This window comes from Loxodonta africana, chromosome 8 (genome assembly GCF_030014295.1).
Source record: "Loxodonta africana isolate mLoxAfr1 chromosome 8, mLoxAfr1.hap2, whole genome shotgun sequence".
In the NCBI taxonomy this organism is placed as follows: Eukaryota; Metazoa; Chordata; class Mammalia; order Proboscidea; family Elephantidae; genus Loxodonta; species Loxodonta africana.
In genome coordinates, this window is record NC_087349.1 from 51,553,757 (window position 1) to 51,571,560 (window position 17,804).

At 35.0% G+C, this 17,804-nt stretch overlaps 1 protein-coding gene across 1 annotated transcript in view; it reads right to left on the reverse strand.

The window, feature by feature from the left end:
- The window catches only part of CACNA2D1 (calcium voltage-gated channel auxiliary subunit alpha2delta 1), a 543,509-nt gene that overhangs the window by 43,053 nt on the left and 482,652 nt on the right, over positions 1-17,804 (reverse strand). The window contains exons 20-23 of the mRNA XM_064289931.1: positions 17,182-17,253; positions 12,745-12,806; positions 8,830-8,906; positions 6,804-6,864 (exon numbers count right to left, since the gene is read on the reverse strand). Of these exons, the coding sequence (XP_064146001.1) occupies positions 6,804-6,864; positions 8,830-8,906; positions 12,745-12,806; positions 17,182-17,253 (272 nt within the window). The remainder of the gene's footprint in view (positions 1-6,803; positions 6,865-8,829; positions 8,907-12,744; positions 12,807-17,181; positions 17,254-17,804) is intronic.

The window sequence follows — 17,804 nt, forward strand, 5'->3', positions numbered from 1 at the left end:
TATGACTATTCTGCTTTGATAATATACCAAAGGTAATATTTGTAATTTCTTGACTGTTAGTCGTAATGTGGAATCTGAAACAACATTAGTGGAGATTTTGCACTCTATTACATTAACATTCAGTACTCTGTCTTGCACTTTGAATGGATCTTTACTTATACTTGACTTTGGAATAATTCATTGGTCATTTGGAAAATATGAGTTATGCAGATCTCACAATCATTATATGATTTTGAAAAACTGCATTCATTAATATTGCCATGGATCTCACCAGTTAAATGTTTAAATACTGGGAACTCTCATGCTCGCAGTAGCGGATACAAGCTTCCAAAATTCTAAGTTTCGTTTGAAAGCTCAGATTTTTTTTCATTGACAACTAAGGGTCTCAGCTATTTTCTTTAAAGTGAATGACTGCGCTCATTTATTTCTGAAACAATGTCTCCCAAATAGCCAAGTCTGTAATACCATAGTTTGTCATTTGTTCTCATAAATAAAAATAATGCTTTGGGAAAAAAAGCAAAAAAGTGGCTAGTTGAGCTCTAGACTTAAACAATCTCACCAGTGCTTTTCTTTGAAACTGCCACGTTCCTCTGGTATGCCGTAGAAGGGTTTTATGTGGGCTTACAATTTCATCACCCAGAATATTAAAAAGACATGTGCCAAAGGATAAAGCTTCAATAAAATTAATAACTGTTATTGCTTCAGTCAAAGATATTTTCAGTGAAACTGGCTTTTCCCCCTCTGCGCGTGCCTAGCAGTGAAGAAGACAATGAGCTACCCGTACAGTTTAGTGCCATTGCCTTGATTCGTAGGAAGATACCAGCCTACCATACTTTTGTATTGTCAATGCAAATGTCAACATAAGGAAAAAGAGAAACAGTATCTCAGTATTGTTAGGAAAACAGCTTTGACCTCAAGAACTCTCTGAACAGGTCTCTGGAACCACAGGGTCTGTAGACTATACTTTGAGAACTGCTTTCCAAAGTATTTTAAAAATATAGAACAAATATAAGGCAACATAAACATAAAAGCTCACAATGACAATTGCTAAGTGAATGAAAACCAACAGATTGAACAATCAAACATTCAAGACAAAATGCAATTAAATAGTAAATATCTTCAGACACAATGATGTTACCTAGACACAAAGCTTCAGAGAACAGAGAGGAAAAGAATGTTAGAACTTTAAAGCAAAATGCTCTCTCTCAGTTCACTGAACATCTTAGTTTAGAGGTAAGGTTTAGAAAGTTTACATGACTTATACTCATTTAGTTATTATTACAGAGCTAAAATCGACCTCTTCCCATAATGCTATGCTGTTTTGGAAATAACACTAGCGGGGAAGTCAAAAGGCCAGTATATTGAATTATGATTATACAGAATTAGAAACTGATGGGAAGATTTCAAAAGAATTAAAGTGTTGCAAGTCACTAATAATAAAACAATTTCTGAAACATCACTTCATTATTTAAAACACATTTTTAAAGATTTTTCTTTGTTCATTTGATCCTAAAAAAAATAGCTTTATTAGAAAAAAACCAGTGGCATGTAATATTTTAAGGGTGAGGAAACTGAGATTTAAAGATGTAAAAAGATTTACCCAAAGGCACCTGCCCAGCAAATGATCAAGCCTGTAAGAGGAGCTAGGCCTTCAGACCCTTAATTTAGTGTGTTCCAACCATGCAGAGTGCTTTGAAATTTCAGTTTCTGAAATTTTATTGCCCTGATGCTCCAGACCAAATGCAACGTTGACTTTCACCAGTAGAGGACTTTTAGTGTTGTGAGTGATCAGTTTAGACAATGCCATCATGTTGTTTTTTATCCTTACTGGCAGGGTTTGTGCTCATTTTTGAAGTCATCTGAAGATATTTTTACCTTTTGATGACTACTAATGGCAAAAGTAGTGAAAGTGTTAAAGCTACCAGAAAGGAGAGTTGTTAAATTAGAAACAAAAGTAGAAATAACTTAAACAATGAAAATGTGAGAAAACACTGAATGCTGTACTTGTCAGTGGACTGATTTCTCTGGTAATAAGAACCATTGGGAAGGATAACCGAAAATCACAGACCTAGGAGAGTACTATTTGTGTATAGTAAGCAGTAAGCAGCTAGACAGTTGTTAGTCTTACTGACAAATATTTGAGACTTGTGATTGTGTGGCTAGAAAGATAGCATCGATTTTGGTTCCTTGTTAGCCTAAGGATTGTTCACAACAAAGCTCGGAGCTTGAAAACTCAAAAGACAACCACTGTTTCCTAAGTTCATGTCCCAAAGGAACATTCCCAATGAGAGTGGGTGGCAGGGCAATGACTACGGCTACCAGAACTGCTTAAGATGTTCCCCTGGGACACTGGGGAAGACCTTGCTGATACATTTTCTATGAGGCACTGTTTCTCTAAAAGAAATCAATTTTATCCATATTGATCATTAGTTATTCCCTTTTAGGGAAAAAAAAGTCTCAAGAAAGTAAAGCAGTGAGGTTTTCAAACATTTGTACAGCTTAAAAATTTTGAAGGAAAAAATCAAATTTTAATTTCTTGAAAACACCTACAGGGCCTGAAAACCTTAATCTCTTTTGGTCACTTTGTGTTTCTGAGCAATGGACTTTGCAACTTAAACAGTTTTGAAAATAAATGACCTTTGACATTACAAATTTGGCAAATTACTTATTCTAGATTACTGGAAGTGAGTTTGTTCTTATTCTACTTGCCAAATTTCCATAGGTCATACCTCACAAATTAGCATTTAGGCTATCACATAGCATTAGACTATCACATACGGCTATTTCTTTCTCATTCTAAGTCATCTTCATCTTTAAAGTGCCTTTCTCATTTCAGATTTTCTGAAGGTGGCAAAATTACTCCATGTGTTAGACTTTTCATCCCTGAGATTGCATGCTCCTTAAACAGAAGAATCAGGGTCCATGTATCTATAATCTCAATGTTTTTCTTTCATAGAAACTTTAAACTATCAAATAGCTTAATTTATTAGGAATTAACAAAAATGATTCCATCTCTAAAATGATAGTTTTCTTCTCTAAATTCTTTTAAAATAGCTACTTTCAATACCCTTTAATAAACTATATCACCTCCTCTTCACCCTCCTACTCTACCTATTACTACAATGAATAAAATAAATATTTACGGTTTACATCATATCAAGAACTATGCTAAATATTTTACATGGATCATCTCATTTAATGCTTAAAAAACACTTCAAGATAGGTATTGTTGTTGTTATTTTTAAAAGAGACTAAGACAGAGAAATTGAGTAACACAGTTATCATGTGGAAGACCTAGCGACAGACTGGCATAGTCTCGCTCCTTAGCTTGCTACACCATTTCTCGTTAATAACAGTGACAGGAAAAAAAAATTACTGTTGTCCTGTACTACATGACTTTCTATCTTTTCTCACCGGATTTTACTTTATCCCAATTTGCTATCACTTTATTTTCCACAACTCTTTTGAATACACATTTAATAGTCACTTTCCCAGGACACCTTCCCTATAAAAACATTTTATTAAGAATTACTGGATGTTCCTTTGTGATCATGTATCATCTATATGTTCATTGTACATACTTACACCTTGAAGTAGAAGATAATTTTATTCAAATCCCATCATATTTAATATCTTTAAAACTACTTCCTAATCTCTGAAATGGGGATAATTATTTTAGAGTTGTTTTGAGCAGTAAACACAATCATGATGTAAAGAACTTAGCATAAGTTAACTGAGGTGGACACCCATTGCTTTGCCCCATTAAAAAAAAAAGAAAAGGAAAACAAACTCGTTGCTGTTGAGTTGATTCTAACTCCTAATGACCCCATAGGACAAAGTGGAACTGCCTTATAGGGCTTGCAAAGAGCAGCTGGCGGATTCAAACTGCTGACCTTCTGGTAAGCAAACAAGCTCTTAACCACTGTGCCACCAGGGCTCTTGTTTGCCCCATAAAAAAAAAAAAAAAAAAAAAAAAAATTTCTGGTATTTGCTCATTTCCTACAAATATAGGTAAATGCCAATCTTCCAGTTAGCCATATCGATGTTGAATATGACTCAGGTCACAGAAATGGTCCATATGCTAATTACCTATGCACTAGAAATTGGAACTGAAAGATAGATTTATATTCTTTATGGGTGCCTGAACTTTTACCATATTTTCCACCCATGTTATCGGAAAGCTAGGAAAGCAAGTCAGTTTGAACTGTTATTTAATAACTGGGAAAAGTGAATGTTCTTAAGAAGCTACCCAGATAAAAGCACAGGTCAGAGATGGAAGGAGAGTCCTGACAACATAGCATGTCTACTTCCAATATCTTCTTACCTTTTGCTCTGTACATTTTCCTGTGGGACAATACCGTGTCCTTACAATTCTGCTTTCTAGCTAAACTTACTTCTAGTAGATCTAATTTGCTCAAAGTTACTTGTACTCAAAAAATGTTAATAATTACAGGTATTGTAATTAATAATATAATGTTTAAAATATTCTTCATATATTTATAGATTCTTCAGCCACCAAATATTTATTCAGCAACGACTGTGTGCCATGCAAAGGATTTTATATTGGGTAGGTATTCAATAGTAAATCAAATAGACTCCGCCCTGGCTCTGCTGGGGAAAGTAAATGAAATAGAATGTGTCTAGTACTCTGGTAAGATAAATGCAGGATTCTATGACAGTAAGCAGCAAGGATGTCTAACTCAGTGAAGATAGGACAAAATTTCCAGATAAAGGAAATTTTAAGTTGGAGTTGGGGAGGAAGTGATGTGTGTGTCTGCGTGTATGTGTGTGCAGTCCAAAACAGAATAAAGAATCAGTTGAGCAAAAGAGGTAGGGGAAAAAATGGTACATTTAGGAACTGAGAGAAGTTTAGCATGGCTGGAATTTGGAGTAGGAGTTGGCAAACTTTTTCTTAAGGGCGAGTAGGAAATGATTCAGGCTCTGTGGGCCATAAAGTCTTTGTCACAACTACTCAAATCTAGCATTGTAGTGCAAAAGTGGACACAGAAAATACAGACATGAGTAAGCACAGTTATCTTCCAATAAAACTTGATATTATAAAAATAGGCAGGTTGTAGTTTGATGACCCTTGGTTTATAGTATGGAAACCATATGGGTGAACCTGGGGAGTGACAGAACATTTGAAATCTATACTATTAAGTACCGATTATCTTGAGGGCAATACAGAGCCTTTGGTTAGCATTTAACACATGATAAACATGATTGATTTATTTACATTTCAGAAGCTCTCTCTGGTTACAGAATGGAGCCAGGATTGGGAAATAAGGGAGAAATACTCAAGGTAGGCAGATCAGTGAGGAGTGAGCTGTAGTAGTTTAGGTGAGAGAGGCGGGTGGCCTGCATTAGGACAAAGTCAGCCATGACAAACACATACACCTGATAGCCCTGAGATGGAATTGACAGGATTTGGTAATTTATTAAAAGAACCCTAATGGTAGAGAGGTTAAGCGCTCAGCTGATCACTGAAAGGTCGGCAGTTTGAACCCAACAGCAGCTCCACAGGAGAAAGACGTGGCAGTTTGCTTCCATAAAGACTACAGCCTTCAAAACTCTATGGGGCAGTTCTAGTCTGTCTGATAGGGTCACTATGAGTCAAAATTGACTTGAAGGCAATGGGTTTGGTTTGGTTTAGCAACTGGTTAGGAATTAGGGATAAGGGAAAGGCAGCAGCCAAGAACTAATAGTGTTAAAGGTTTGGCAAATGGCAGGAGAGTATTTCCTTCATTGATGTAACACAAAGAATAATGTTCTAAAGAGGACATATATTTAGGATATACCAAATTTGAAGCACATTGAAGAGACATTTCTGTTAGTTTTCCATAAGACATGAAGGTCTTATATTGAAATATGCAGGGCAGCTATAAAGTCTGGAAGTAAATATATTATTTGATCCTATATTGAAATGGAATGTAATAGTAAACCACCTATTATGTTTATTTGTCTGCCTTTCTAGACATTCTGGCCATCCTGTAATTTGAGAGCCATCATCCTGAAGTGCAGGTAGGAAATAGACTTACAGATTTTGGTATGTGTATCAACTCAGTAGGAAAAAAGAGATCCTAGCTAGCACTCTAATGTAAATGATTAACAGAAGAAATCAAGCTCATGAAACAGACTGTGAATAAGCAGATAGACAAGGAGGAAGAAAATCAGAATAGTGCGGTATCAAGCAAGAGGAGGCAAAAATGTACTAAAAGAGGGAGTGATCAGTGATGTCAAACACAGAAGGAAATTCAAGCCGGAGCTTCTCAGGGGGAAAGACATTCACAAAGTCAAGAATATGCTTTGTTAATTGAAATTTCTTAAATGCTTCAGTCTATGTCTGTCTTGAGCCACGGTGGCACAATGGTTAAGCACTCAGCTGCTAACCAAAAGGTCAGCAGTTCAAAATCCAGCAGTGGTTCCATGGGTGAAAAGAGCTGGATATGTGCTCCCATAATGATTACAGACTAGGAAAGGGGGCAGCTCTGTTCTGTCATACAGGGTTGCTACAAGCCAGAAGTAAATTGACAACCCACAACACGTCTGTCTTATTCATCATTGTATCCCCGTGTCAGCACATTGCTTAGTATAAAGTTGTCGTTAGTAAATATTTGAATGAGTAAACGAATGAATGAATGTTATTCTGTTTCTGTTTAAAGTTATCATTCTCTTTGGTTCCGTAATTTGGCAAGAAGTGAACCCACAGCAGCTCTAATTCTCAGCTCAGAACTGATGTTGAAGGTCTACCCATCCATACGAGGTATTTTAAAAACAAGAAAAAGAAAGAACATAAAACCAACCTTGGTGCTATGAACGTGTAGCCAGATTCTTCAAAATTATCTGGCTTCAGGGTTTCTGAATCTGCAAAGGTAATGTTATGGGATTAGATAAGCAATGCAGAATATATGTCTCAATGTTCTATGGTAACGAGAAGGCTTTAGAACGATTACCTAATAAGAAAACTTAAAAATAGACTAATCATATGCTAAAATTGAAATACAAATTAATGTAAAGGTCTTCAATGCTTCATAATATAATAGTAAAGTAACTTTTATTTTTCTAACATGGATTGCAACAATTGTATCAGATGAAAACGCTATGTCTATGATTTTCCCATTTATTAACCACACCATAACCAATATGCTTGTAAAAAAATAAATTTATATCAATGTTACATCACAAGTGTTTTATTTAAAAAGGTGATTTAAAAATGTTTATGAATATTATGGTAAGGAAAATGATTTTAAGAAAGCCATTAATGCCTTTAGTGAATTAATAACATTAGGTTATGAATAAGTGGAAGGATTTAAACAAGACAAGTATTTAAATTTAAGAAAAAACTTGAATGTGAAACAGGTTGCATACGAAAACACAGCAAATTCTTCGTTTTTTGGCTGCTAAGGTTTGAACGATCATGAGGAAAAATCTAGCAGGTGAGAAGCACAGAGGAAAATATCCAGTAGGAATGGAAATATCAGTGGAAATGTCAACGCACTAAACAGAAAGAAATGAGCAACAAGAAAATACTTGCCCTTCATTTTGCCCTTTTTTGCTGTGAAAATCCATCAGAAAGAGAAAGCAGGGGAAAAAAGAGGGTAAAGCAAAGGGGGTCACAAATGATTTTATTCAATGACTTTCTTGAATAAAAATGTTGTGCATATATCAAAGGTTCATTTATGTACAGCTGTAGTGTGTAAAGAAGACACATATTTTTGAAGACTGGACATATGCCCTGTCAATTATTACTAGATCGAGTACCCTCTATGTGCTGTGGTTATTTCAAGGGTCTGTTTTGCAAAGTGGTTAATGCAGGTGCAATACCAATGATGTGGGCCTATAAACAGAAGCATTTATCAATCATCGAAACCCACTAGTTAGCCCTTCACTTTGCAAGTGAAGAACTAGCTCATGCAAAATTGCTGGTTGTTAAAAGACCATCATATCTGTCAAGTAAAAGCAGAAATATAAGTGTTTAAAGTACCAAACTGTACTGTGAAAATCAGTAAAGAGAAGAACAAAAAAGGAGCTGACAAAGAAATGGAAGAATTTTTTAATTTACTTTTAGGTCAGATGTGAAAGATATATATTTTTCGGTTATTTGTTTTTGCTTCATCTTAACAAAAAAAACTTTAAGTTGTTAGTAATAATTCAGAAATGTGCCAAGGATACGATGGTCATTTTACTTTACTAAATCTAGTCATCCAAAACAAAATAAAACTTAACAGTGACTTGAAATATGCACTAGTGTCAGAATTATTCCACATTCCAAATGACACTTAAAAAATAACTAACCCATTTCAGTTACTGAAAACAGTAATTTGAACTTTAGTTTAAAAAACATGAGAAAGGTAATCGCCAAACCAAAGCCAAAGACTACTGCAATTTAATTTATTCAAACAAAGCAGAAGATATGAAGCACAATATTATTCATGCCAAATGCAAAAAAAAAAAAAGTAAAGCTTTACTAGCACAGTGCCATGAGTAGAGACTATGTTAATAGCACGTGAAACACTTCACGCTGGCTAGCAGACCCTTAAAACGACAGAACAGAGGACACAGCACTGCAATGATTCTATGAGCACATAGCAAGGCAGGGAAGGGTGGTGGGGACTGCCAGTGAGACTGGAGTACCTGCTCATATTCTATCCATGTAGAATATTTCTTGTTCCTTGCATGTTTGGAATGGGTTAGAATCATTGCTGCAGATTTGGTAATAATACCTACTAAAAATGTATAAGCCTTGGGTATTCCAAAATCTAGACGTATTCAAACATCTGCTACTAGGAGATAACAAATAGACCCTGAAGTCACTTTCACAGTACTTACATCTGGCCTGAGTTATTGTCTCTTCTATTTTGGCTTTTATATAGTAAAAACTGTAGGTTGGTAATACCAAGGCCAAACTGCAATAGAAACAAGAGAAGCATAAACACAAACAAACAAAAACGAAACATCAAAAAAAAAAAAACATCAAGTTCATGGAAAACCCAAAGATCTTCTTCATGGGAAGAAAAGACATATTACTTTGACAAGAAAAGGCATTCAGCAAATAAAGTACTTAATTTAATCTTGCCATCCAGTGCCATCCAGCTCTCTACATTTTAGGAAATCAGAAGAGACAGATGGAAAATAAGTTAATAAATGCTCCCATAAATTAGCTGAGGAGGAAATGTCATGGATCCCTAAGAGATTTCCAGAATGTTATAACTTTGAATGTTGACAATAGAAAAAGCATTAGAGGTATGTTTAAACAAGTAAATATATCATACCAACTGGATACCCATTCCTTAATGTATTTTATATAATGGTAAAATGCTTGGTGGGGGTAAAGTATTATTAAAAAATTTCAAATGGAAGAATTATTATGACAGTGAAACCTGTGAGACCTGGAACTTGATGGGACTGCCTTGTTTTTCTGGGTCCCACAAGTTTTCCACATTTACAGGGTGCAGTCTTGCCACTTTTATGTGGCCCATTTTAGTGGAAAATATTTGCATTTTCCTTCTCTGATAGGTTACCCCCCTTATACAGGTTCTGGCTTTCACAGGTGTTCCTGTATTATTTTCATTACTTTTACAGAATATATAAAATCATCTGTAATATGCTTTTTTAAAGGAATTAAACACTCATTGTTTTAAAACATCTATGTTGTAAATTTCTAGGATGGATGTTCAAACTGTAATCTCATTATACATTGTGAACAATCAAATATAAAATTTCAGATTTTCTTCATTAGAAGATAGGTTTAAAAAATTCACTCTATGAAGAGGAAAAAAGCATGGGACTATTTGATACAATTATGCAGTTAAGGTAGCAAAATGAATGGATGCTTGTTACCTCCAATTCCCAAATCTTTCTCTATTATTAAGTAATTCAAAGACTTTTGTTATGGGAAAAGGTCAGAGATATAAAATGTGCTGTAGATTTAACGAAATTCTCTACATTCATTTTATAGGTAACTTTAAGTGTAGGCAGAGATTAAAAATAAAATAAGCAGTGCAATTAGTCTGAAAGAAGATAACCTTTCATGATTCACTTGCCATTTATAAAATGCAGAGCAGAACGACTGAACGTTTGAAGACTGTCTCCTCCTATAAACTCCTCTCAAGGGAAATTAGGACATTTTTATTGCCCCATCAGCATTTATTGCTAAGAGAAACTTCTAATTAAAACCGATAATGTTACATCACGAGGCCGGTAGAGTGTCAGTCTGTAAGCCTGGGTTAATCTCAAGCCCCATGAAAAATAGTGTGGAAACCCATGAAGAACACAATAGAAGTTTTAAAATTGACATATGAAATGAACGTTTTGTTGCCCTACAAGTCACAGATTATTATTAGCTCCATTCCATTCTATAGAAAAATACAGTTATATTTCTTTCCATCTCAAGGTAGCACTTATTTCTTCAACCTATAGCTAGATAAGATCTTTATCAACATTCTGTGTCAATGGTACTGTCATATGCAGTGTTTGCTGGTTTACTCCATATAAAACCAATAGACCAAGGTTGATTTATTTTCTCCTGGAGATTAAACTCGACTAAAGTGAGTGACGATCAGACAGATGGGGAAGCTCATACAATGTTTTTGTGACTCATGTAAACATGGTTAACTGAGTTAAATGGAATAAAACATATTTTTCAACTCAATACTTTATCTCTGTAAAAATAAACTCTGCAAAAAAAAAAAAGAGCATTCTATTAAAATAATTAATTACTTCACTTCAAAATATGGTAATTAAGTTAGATCAAGACATGAGACTGAAATCATTAGGTTTGGTACCTCATTCATTAAATCAGAACACATCACTTTTTCCTCAAACTGAGATGCAATATTTTGTATTTTGTTCTGTATTTTCTTTGTTAGAGAAAAAATCTGATTCAAGTTTTACTAAGGTCATTCTTACTATTATGTTGAGAATAGACATAGATATGAGATGGAGATAGAGATACAAGTAGGTATGTACTGTGGTGGTGGGAGTTCTCTTCTGATAGCTTCTACTTTTTTCAGTGAAACTGAAAGTAGACATTACCTGAGAGAAAATTGGTAGAAATTGTTAAGGGTTTGAAGAGAGAAGAGAAGCTATCAAAAGTTATTTAAGAGGGTTCTAAATTGACTGGACTCTTAAGATTGCCAGGCACCACTAAGGCTCATTTGAGGTTAGTGGTCATGCATTTTAGGTGATACATCAGTCAGTGAGTATTTTACTCCAGCCTTCTTTAGCTACATGGTACTGTGTGATGTTGGTAATAAGTTGGATCTAACTAGGATTGGTATTTTGCCAACCTGTTGTTTATCAAACCTGAGTATGATGAAATAAGTTGATGGTGTGTGTAAGAACGTGAAAATAATAAGATCCAAGGAATTTATGTTGAATAAGGAATGATGCAAAGATATGAAAAGGGCAAGGGCAGTAAAAATAGAGGAGAATCGGTGGATTTCAGGCCTCAATTTGGTCAAAGGATTGTTGAAGTCGTGCTGCTAGCGAGAGGGGCTGGAAAGTGAAAATATGGTAATCTAAATGTTGGATGAGTAAATTCCTAATTAAGATTATGAAAGCGTTGAAGTCTTGACACAGTAAGAGTTGCAGAACATGACACTGAAGTATGTGGCAAAGGTAGGAGAAGGACAAGACCATTAGAGGAAAGGAAGAAACTTAAGAGTCCAGGTACCAGGAAAATCATCGGTCAATGCTACTTAAAGTGTGGTCTATGGACCTGGCCCATCTGAAAACTGTTGTTACCAGCCCATGACCAGTTAATCACAGAAACTGAGAATAAACATTTTGATAAGTATGTCTGTGGGATGTAATAATAAAAATGTTGATTTTGTACCCTTTTGAAATCTATTTTAGTACATATTTTTGTTTTATTTTATATAAATGTGGGTCTGTCATAAAGAGTTTGAGAAATTATGATCTACGTGAAGGTAGGAGAGAGTGACAGGGAGTCAAGAGCTGGAATCTAATAGGAATATGAGAGACACGGATCTTATAAAGGAGGAATGGTGGGTGGTGAGGTCTGATGACATGAAATTCAAAGGTGAGGAAATAATGAAGAACAGGAAGGCATCCTTGTCATATCAGGCTAAGTAGTATGAGGTTGTGGAAGGCAGGGCCACTGGGAAAGCAGTGACCTCAAGGAGTGTCAGAGTAAGAAAGTGAAGGAAATGCTCAGCAAATATCAAAGAACAGAGGATTTTCAGGGTGTTATTGGGTATTCTTTTATCCAATTTTTAAAGGCCTAGTCAATGAGAGGGATCACAATATTACAGAACTGATACTCAGTAGAAGTAAATTGTATCAATTGAGGTTTTTATACCAGATTATACTATATTGGGGTAAATTTTATTTTTAGGTTCATTTGCAACCTAAATGCAAGTTTATGATGTAAAGTAAATGATAATTTGGAAGAGGAAGTTAGTGGAAATGATCATTATAAATTATTACTGGGATTCTGTCAATATTTATTATTCCTAACATAAACATACAAAGTATCATATATAACTATAACACATACGTTTTTATTTCTGAATTTTATAATGCATCAATAGGCTAAGAACCTTGAAAATCAGAATCTAGTACTTTCATAAATTTGTATGTTGGAAAGCATAATGTTTCTAATTTAATCACATTGAAAACAGCTTTTAAAATGCAAAGACTTAATATTAGTCCTATTAAAAATAGGATAAAGACTAAACTGAAACACTCTTTTACAAAGACACATTAAATATATTTAATTACCTGTAATCTGTGCCATTGACAGGAGTCCATGTGTATGTTCTATTTCCTTTGTCAATGTATCTCTAGAAAAAATGTTTGACATGGTCATTGTCACCTTATATTCTCTATGAATTTATATGAAGAGCAGAGCACTAAGATCTACTTGCAAATCATGTGGTCATTTAAGACCCTTCTTTACAACTATTTGACTTGTCTATCCTACATTTTTAAATTTCGTTGTGGGTATCTGTGTAAAGCAAAATATTAGGACAGAAATAAACATCCAGTAATAAAGTTTAAAGACTTAGCACTGTAATTGTTAGGTGTCGTCGAGCCAGTTCTGACTCATAGCAACCCTATATACAACAGAATGAAACACTGCCCGATCCTGTGCCATCCTTACAATTGTTGTTATGCTTGAGCCCACTGTTGCAGTCATCGTGTCAATCCATCTCGTTAAGGGTCCTCCTCTTTTTTGTTGACCCTTTACTTTACCAAGCATGATGTCCTTTTTCAAGGACTGGTCCCTACTGATAATATGTCCAAAGTACGTAAGACGAAGTCTCACCATCTTCGCTTCTAAAGAGCATTCTGGCTGTACTTCCTTCAAGACAGATTTGTTCATTTTTCTGGCAGTCCGCAGTATATTCAATATTCCTCACTTTGATGGTTAAGGTTGTGTGTCAACTTGACTGGGCCATGATTCTCAGTGGTTTGGCAGTTATGATGTAGTTTGGCAGTCATATAATACGTAATTACCTCCATGATGAGATCTGATATAATGTGATCACCTCTATGATGGGATGTGCTGTGAGTAGCCAATCAGCTGAAAGGGAGTTTCCTTGCATCCAATATAGGCCGACTTTCTAGCAAGGTTTGCTGGCTTTTGCTAGCTCTGGATCCTACAGCTGGCTCCTGTTCATCTGCTCTCCGGATATTGGGACTTGACCTAACAGCTTGCCTGGTGATCTTGGGATTCATCAGCCTCCACAGCCTGGATCTTGGTTTCTTCAGCCCCTGTAGTTATGTGAGTCAGGAGAAGCCTCCAGCCTGGCCCATGGATTTGGGACTTTTTAGCCTCTTCAAGGAAACCCTGGTGGCATAGTGGTTAAGTGCTGCAGCTTCTAACCAAAAGATCGGCAGTTTGAATTCACCAGGCGCTCCTTGGAAACTCTATGGGGCAGTTCTACTCTGTCCTATAGAGTCGCTATGGGTCAGAATCAACTCGATGGCGATGGGTTTGGTTTTTTGGTTTAGCCTCTACAACCGTGTCAGCCATTTCCTTGATCTCTCTTCCTCTTTGTGTATATACATATAAATGCTTCACTGGTTTTGTTTCTCTAGAGAACCCACCCTAAGACACTCACCACCACCATAATTCAAAGGCATCAATTCTTCTTTGGTCCTTATTCATTGTCTAGCTTTGACATGCATATGAGGTGATTGAATATACCATGGCTTAGTCCAGGTGTACCTTAGTCTCCAAAGTGACATCTTTGCTTTTTAACACTTTACAGAGGTCTTTTGCAGTAGATTTGCCTAATGAAATACATTGTTTGATTTCCCGATTGCTGCTTCCATGGGCATTGATTATGGATCCACGTAAAATGAAATCCTTGCCAACTTCAATCTTTTCTCCATTTATCATTATGTTGCTTATTGGTACAGTTGTGAGAATTTTTGTTTTCTTTACTTTGAGGTGCAATCCATACTGAAGGCTGTAGTCTTCGATCTTCATCAGTAAGTGCTTCAAGTTGTCCCTTTCAGCAAGCAAGGTTGTGTCATCTGCATTTTGCATGTTGTTAATTAGTCTTCCTCCAATCCTGATGCCACATTCTTCATATAGTCCAGTTTCTTGGATTGTTTGGTTAGCATAGAAATTGAATAATTATGATGAAAGGACACAACCCTGATGCACGCCTTTTCTGACCTTAAACCATAGTGTATCCCCTTGTTCTGTCTGAATGACTGCCTCTTGGCAGTGTAGAATCTTAAGAATTTATGCTAAATTATTAACCTCAAAACTTTGAAAACAATATTCCCTGAAAAATAAGTTTTAATAACAAAATGAGACTGAAATATTAGACAAGGCTCATATATTTCTATATGAGAGTATGTTAAAGAGTAATTGTCAATATCAGGAAATTCAGGCAGTGTGTTTAGCTCTAAATGTATGATTAGCATATTACTGTTCTTATGAAGTCATTAGATTAATTTATTTGGTATCACTGAAAGTTAAATCTAACAGAGAAAGAAAGGGCAGTGTTAAATAATTTCAAGGACATAGAAGTCTTTTCTTTGTAAAATGCTCATGATATAGAAATTTCATGGATATAGAAATCTTTGTAGCTATCAAACAACTGTAAAGAAATTCTCATTTTTTCTTTCATTAGGTATATTGTTGTTGTTGTTATGTACTATCAAGTTGATTCTGACTCTTAGTGACCCTATATGACAGGTAGAACTGCCCATAGAGTTTTCTGGGCTGTAATCTTTACAAGAGCAGATCGCCAAGTCTTTTCTCATGCTGAGTCACTGCTGGGTTTGAACTGCCAACTTCCTGGTTAGCAGTTAAGCACTTAACCATTTGCCACCAGGGCTCCTTTCCTTTAAGAAGAGTGATGCCATATTTCTATCTTTTTGGTTTTTTGTTGTTGTTAGCTTCATCATCCTCATCAGGACAATAACGTTTATTGGAGTGTTACTTGGTGTTAGAAACTTGTTTTGAATTGAACTGTGTCCCCTGAAAAAGATAATGTTGACTCAAATCCTAACTCCTGTACCTTGTTTGGGAAAATAGGGTCTTTCTTTGAACACATTATCAGTTAAGTCATGCTGGAGTAAGGTAGGTCCTAATCTTTTTTTTTTTTTTTAATTTTAATCCCTTCTGAGTGGTGTTTTATAAAAGCACTGAACACACAGAGGGAAGACCCCATGTAAGGATCCATCTACAAGCAAAGGAATGTGAAGGGCTGCTGGCAGCCACCAGAAACTAGGACAGAGAATTAACAGCTCCTTTCTCAGAAGGAATCAACATAGACAGTTCTGATTAAGGCTTCCACACTCCAGAAATGTGAGACAATGTATTTCTGTTCTTAAAGCTACCTACTTTGTGGTATTTTGTTATGGTAGCCCTAAGAAAGCAAGACAGCACTATCAAGCACTTTACAGTCATTGTCTTATTTAATCAAATATCTGGAGTATATGATATTATTATCCACATATTATTGATGAAGAAATAGGTGTCAGAGAGGAGATTAGGTACTTGAATTGGCAGGATAAAGGAATATGTATGATGTCAAATACACTGTCATAACAACTATTCAATGATGTCTTTATATATCAAACATGCCATACCAAACATCCCTATGGTTCTATATACATGTGTGGCGGCAGTGAGGGGAGAGACAAAGAGGAGATGTTTGGACTAGGAAAATTCTTAAAAGAACTAATGTTTATATACTTGTTACTGCCCCTAAGAAACTATGGGAAAACTAGTGTTATCCCTTGTTCAGCAAGTTATATAAACATAGCACAGAAATAGTATCAGATTAGGAAAAAAAATAAGATAATGGCTTTCTCGATATTATTTCATAAGAAATTATCATAATCATGTTTAGTGTTCAATTGGTAATAAGGCCATCAAATAGACAACGAGAAACATAATTAGCATCAATTTTCTTAATCAAGAAATATAAGTTGCCAACTTCTTACTAAGTTTAGGAATATCCTCAAGTTTGCTGTCTTGAGAAAATTCCATCATTTTCAGTAAATTCCTGAATGTAATAGTATAGAAGAATTCAAATGACAGACAAAATTATTAATGGGGTTCATATAATAAATATAAACCATTTTTAGATTCCTACAAATCAGGTTCAGTTGGGCATAAACATAAGCAAAAATGCATGAACTCTATTTTAAACTTATCTTTGTATTAATAGTGATATCCATTATTAATAACAGAATAATAAAGGTTTATATATATGCATTGTTTATATAATTTCTTATTTATTCTGTAGATTTATTTTTTGTCAAATAGAACAGCTGGATTCATGAACAACAGGACCATGAAAAACATGTTTATAAATTCATTTGAGATAGGTTTTAGTGAAAAATGTTTTAATTAGTCAGACATAAAGAGAGCCTCTGTGGGAAACATTTCATGCATGAGGGATTTAAAATTACTTGTTCATAATACCACAGATTGTAAGAAGCGTTAACACTGGAGTTTTCTATCTCATAGACACGGAAAATGGTGTAAAGTAAGGCTACATGACATCCTAGAGCAGAAGATAATGAAATTCACAGTCAATATCTGACCTCCGCCTATAGAATTCAGCAACTTTGGGTGAAACTAAACCAAATATTGTAGTTGGATCAATAGAGAAAAGAAAACAAACTGCCAACATAAATTGTTAGTATATATATTTTTATTTAAGAGTAAATCTCAGTTCTTACCTCATCTTGAGATTTAACCAGGGTTCTGAATGTTTTCTCTCCACTTTCTCCATCTATCATTTTATTTCGAATCTAAGGGAAAATAAAAAAGCTACTTTATTCCAAGGACCCAAATGACCTACCAAAATATACTATTAAAATACTAGGTTTTCAAGGTTTTTACTTCATTTAGAACAGATTGAGTAAAAATAGCAGCTGGTTTTACCAGTCATTGCAGTTGTTCTCTGGGACTCTTCTTTCAAAAGCTGTCACATTATAGTCATTTTTCCATTTTATTAAAATGATAAAAATACCCTTAATGACATATTATTAACCTACTATTCATTTTGAAAAGTAATTACTAAAAGTGCAATCCATTACTTTATGGGAATAGCACAATTCAATGAAAGAAGCCATTGAGAAAAGGAAAAGTATATGCATGTACCAAATTAGCATATAATATGAAATGCCTCAAATTTTAGCATTAACAAACAGCCAATTTCATTTGGGAAGTAATTTTTTTAAGAGCACACTTTATACAGTGAAAAGTGTGATAGCTAGAACTCGATAGAACTGTGTTCTTTTTCCCAACCTCTTCAGTTTTCCACCTTTGACAGGTGAGGCATTACCACTTTTCTATTGGT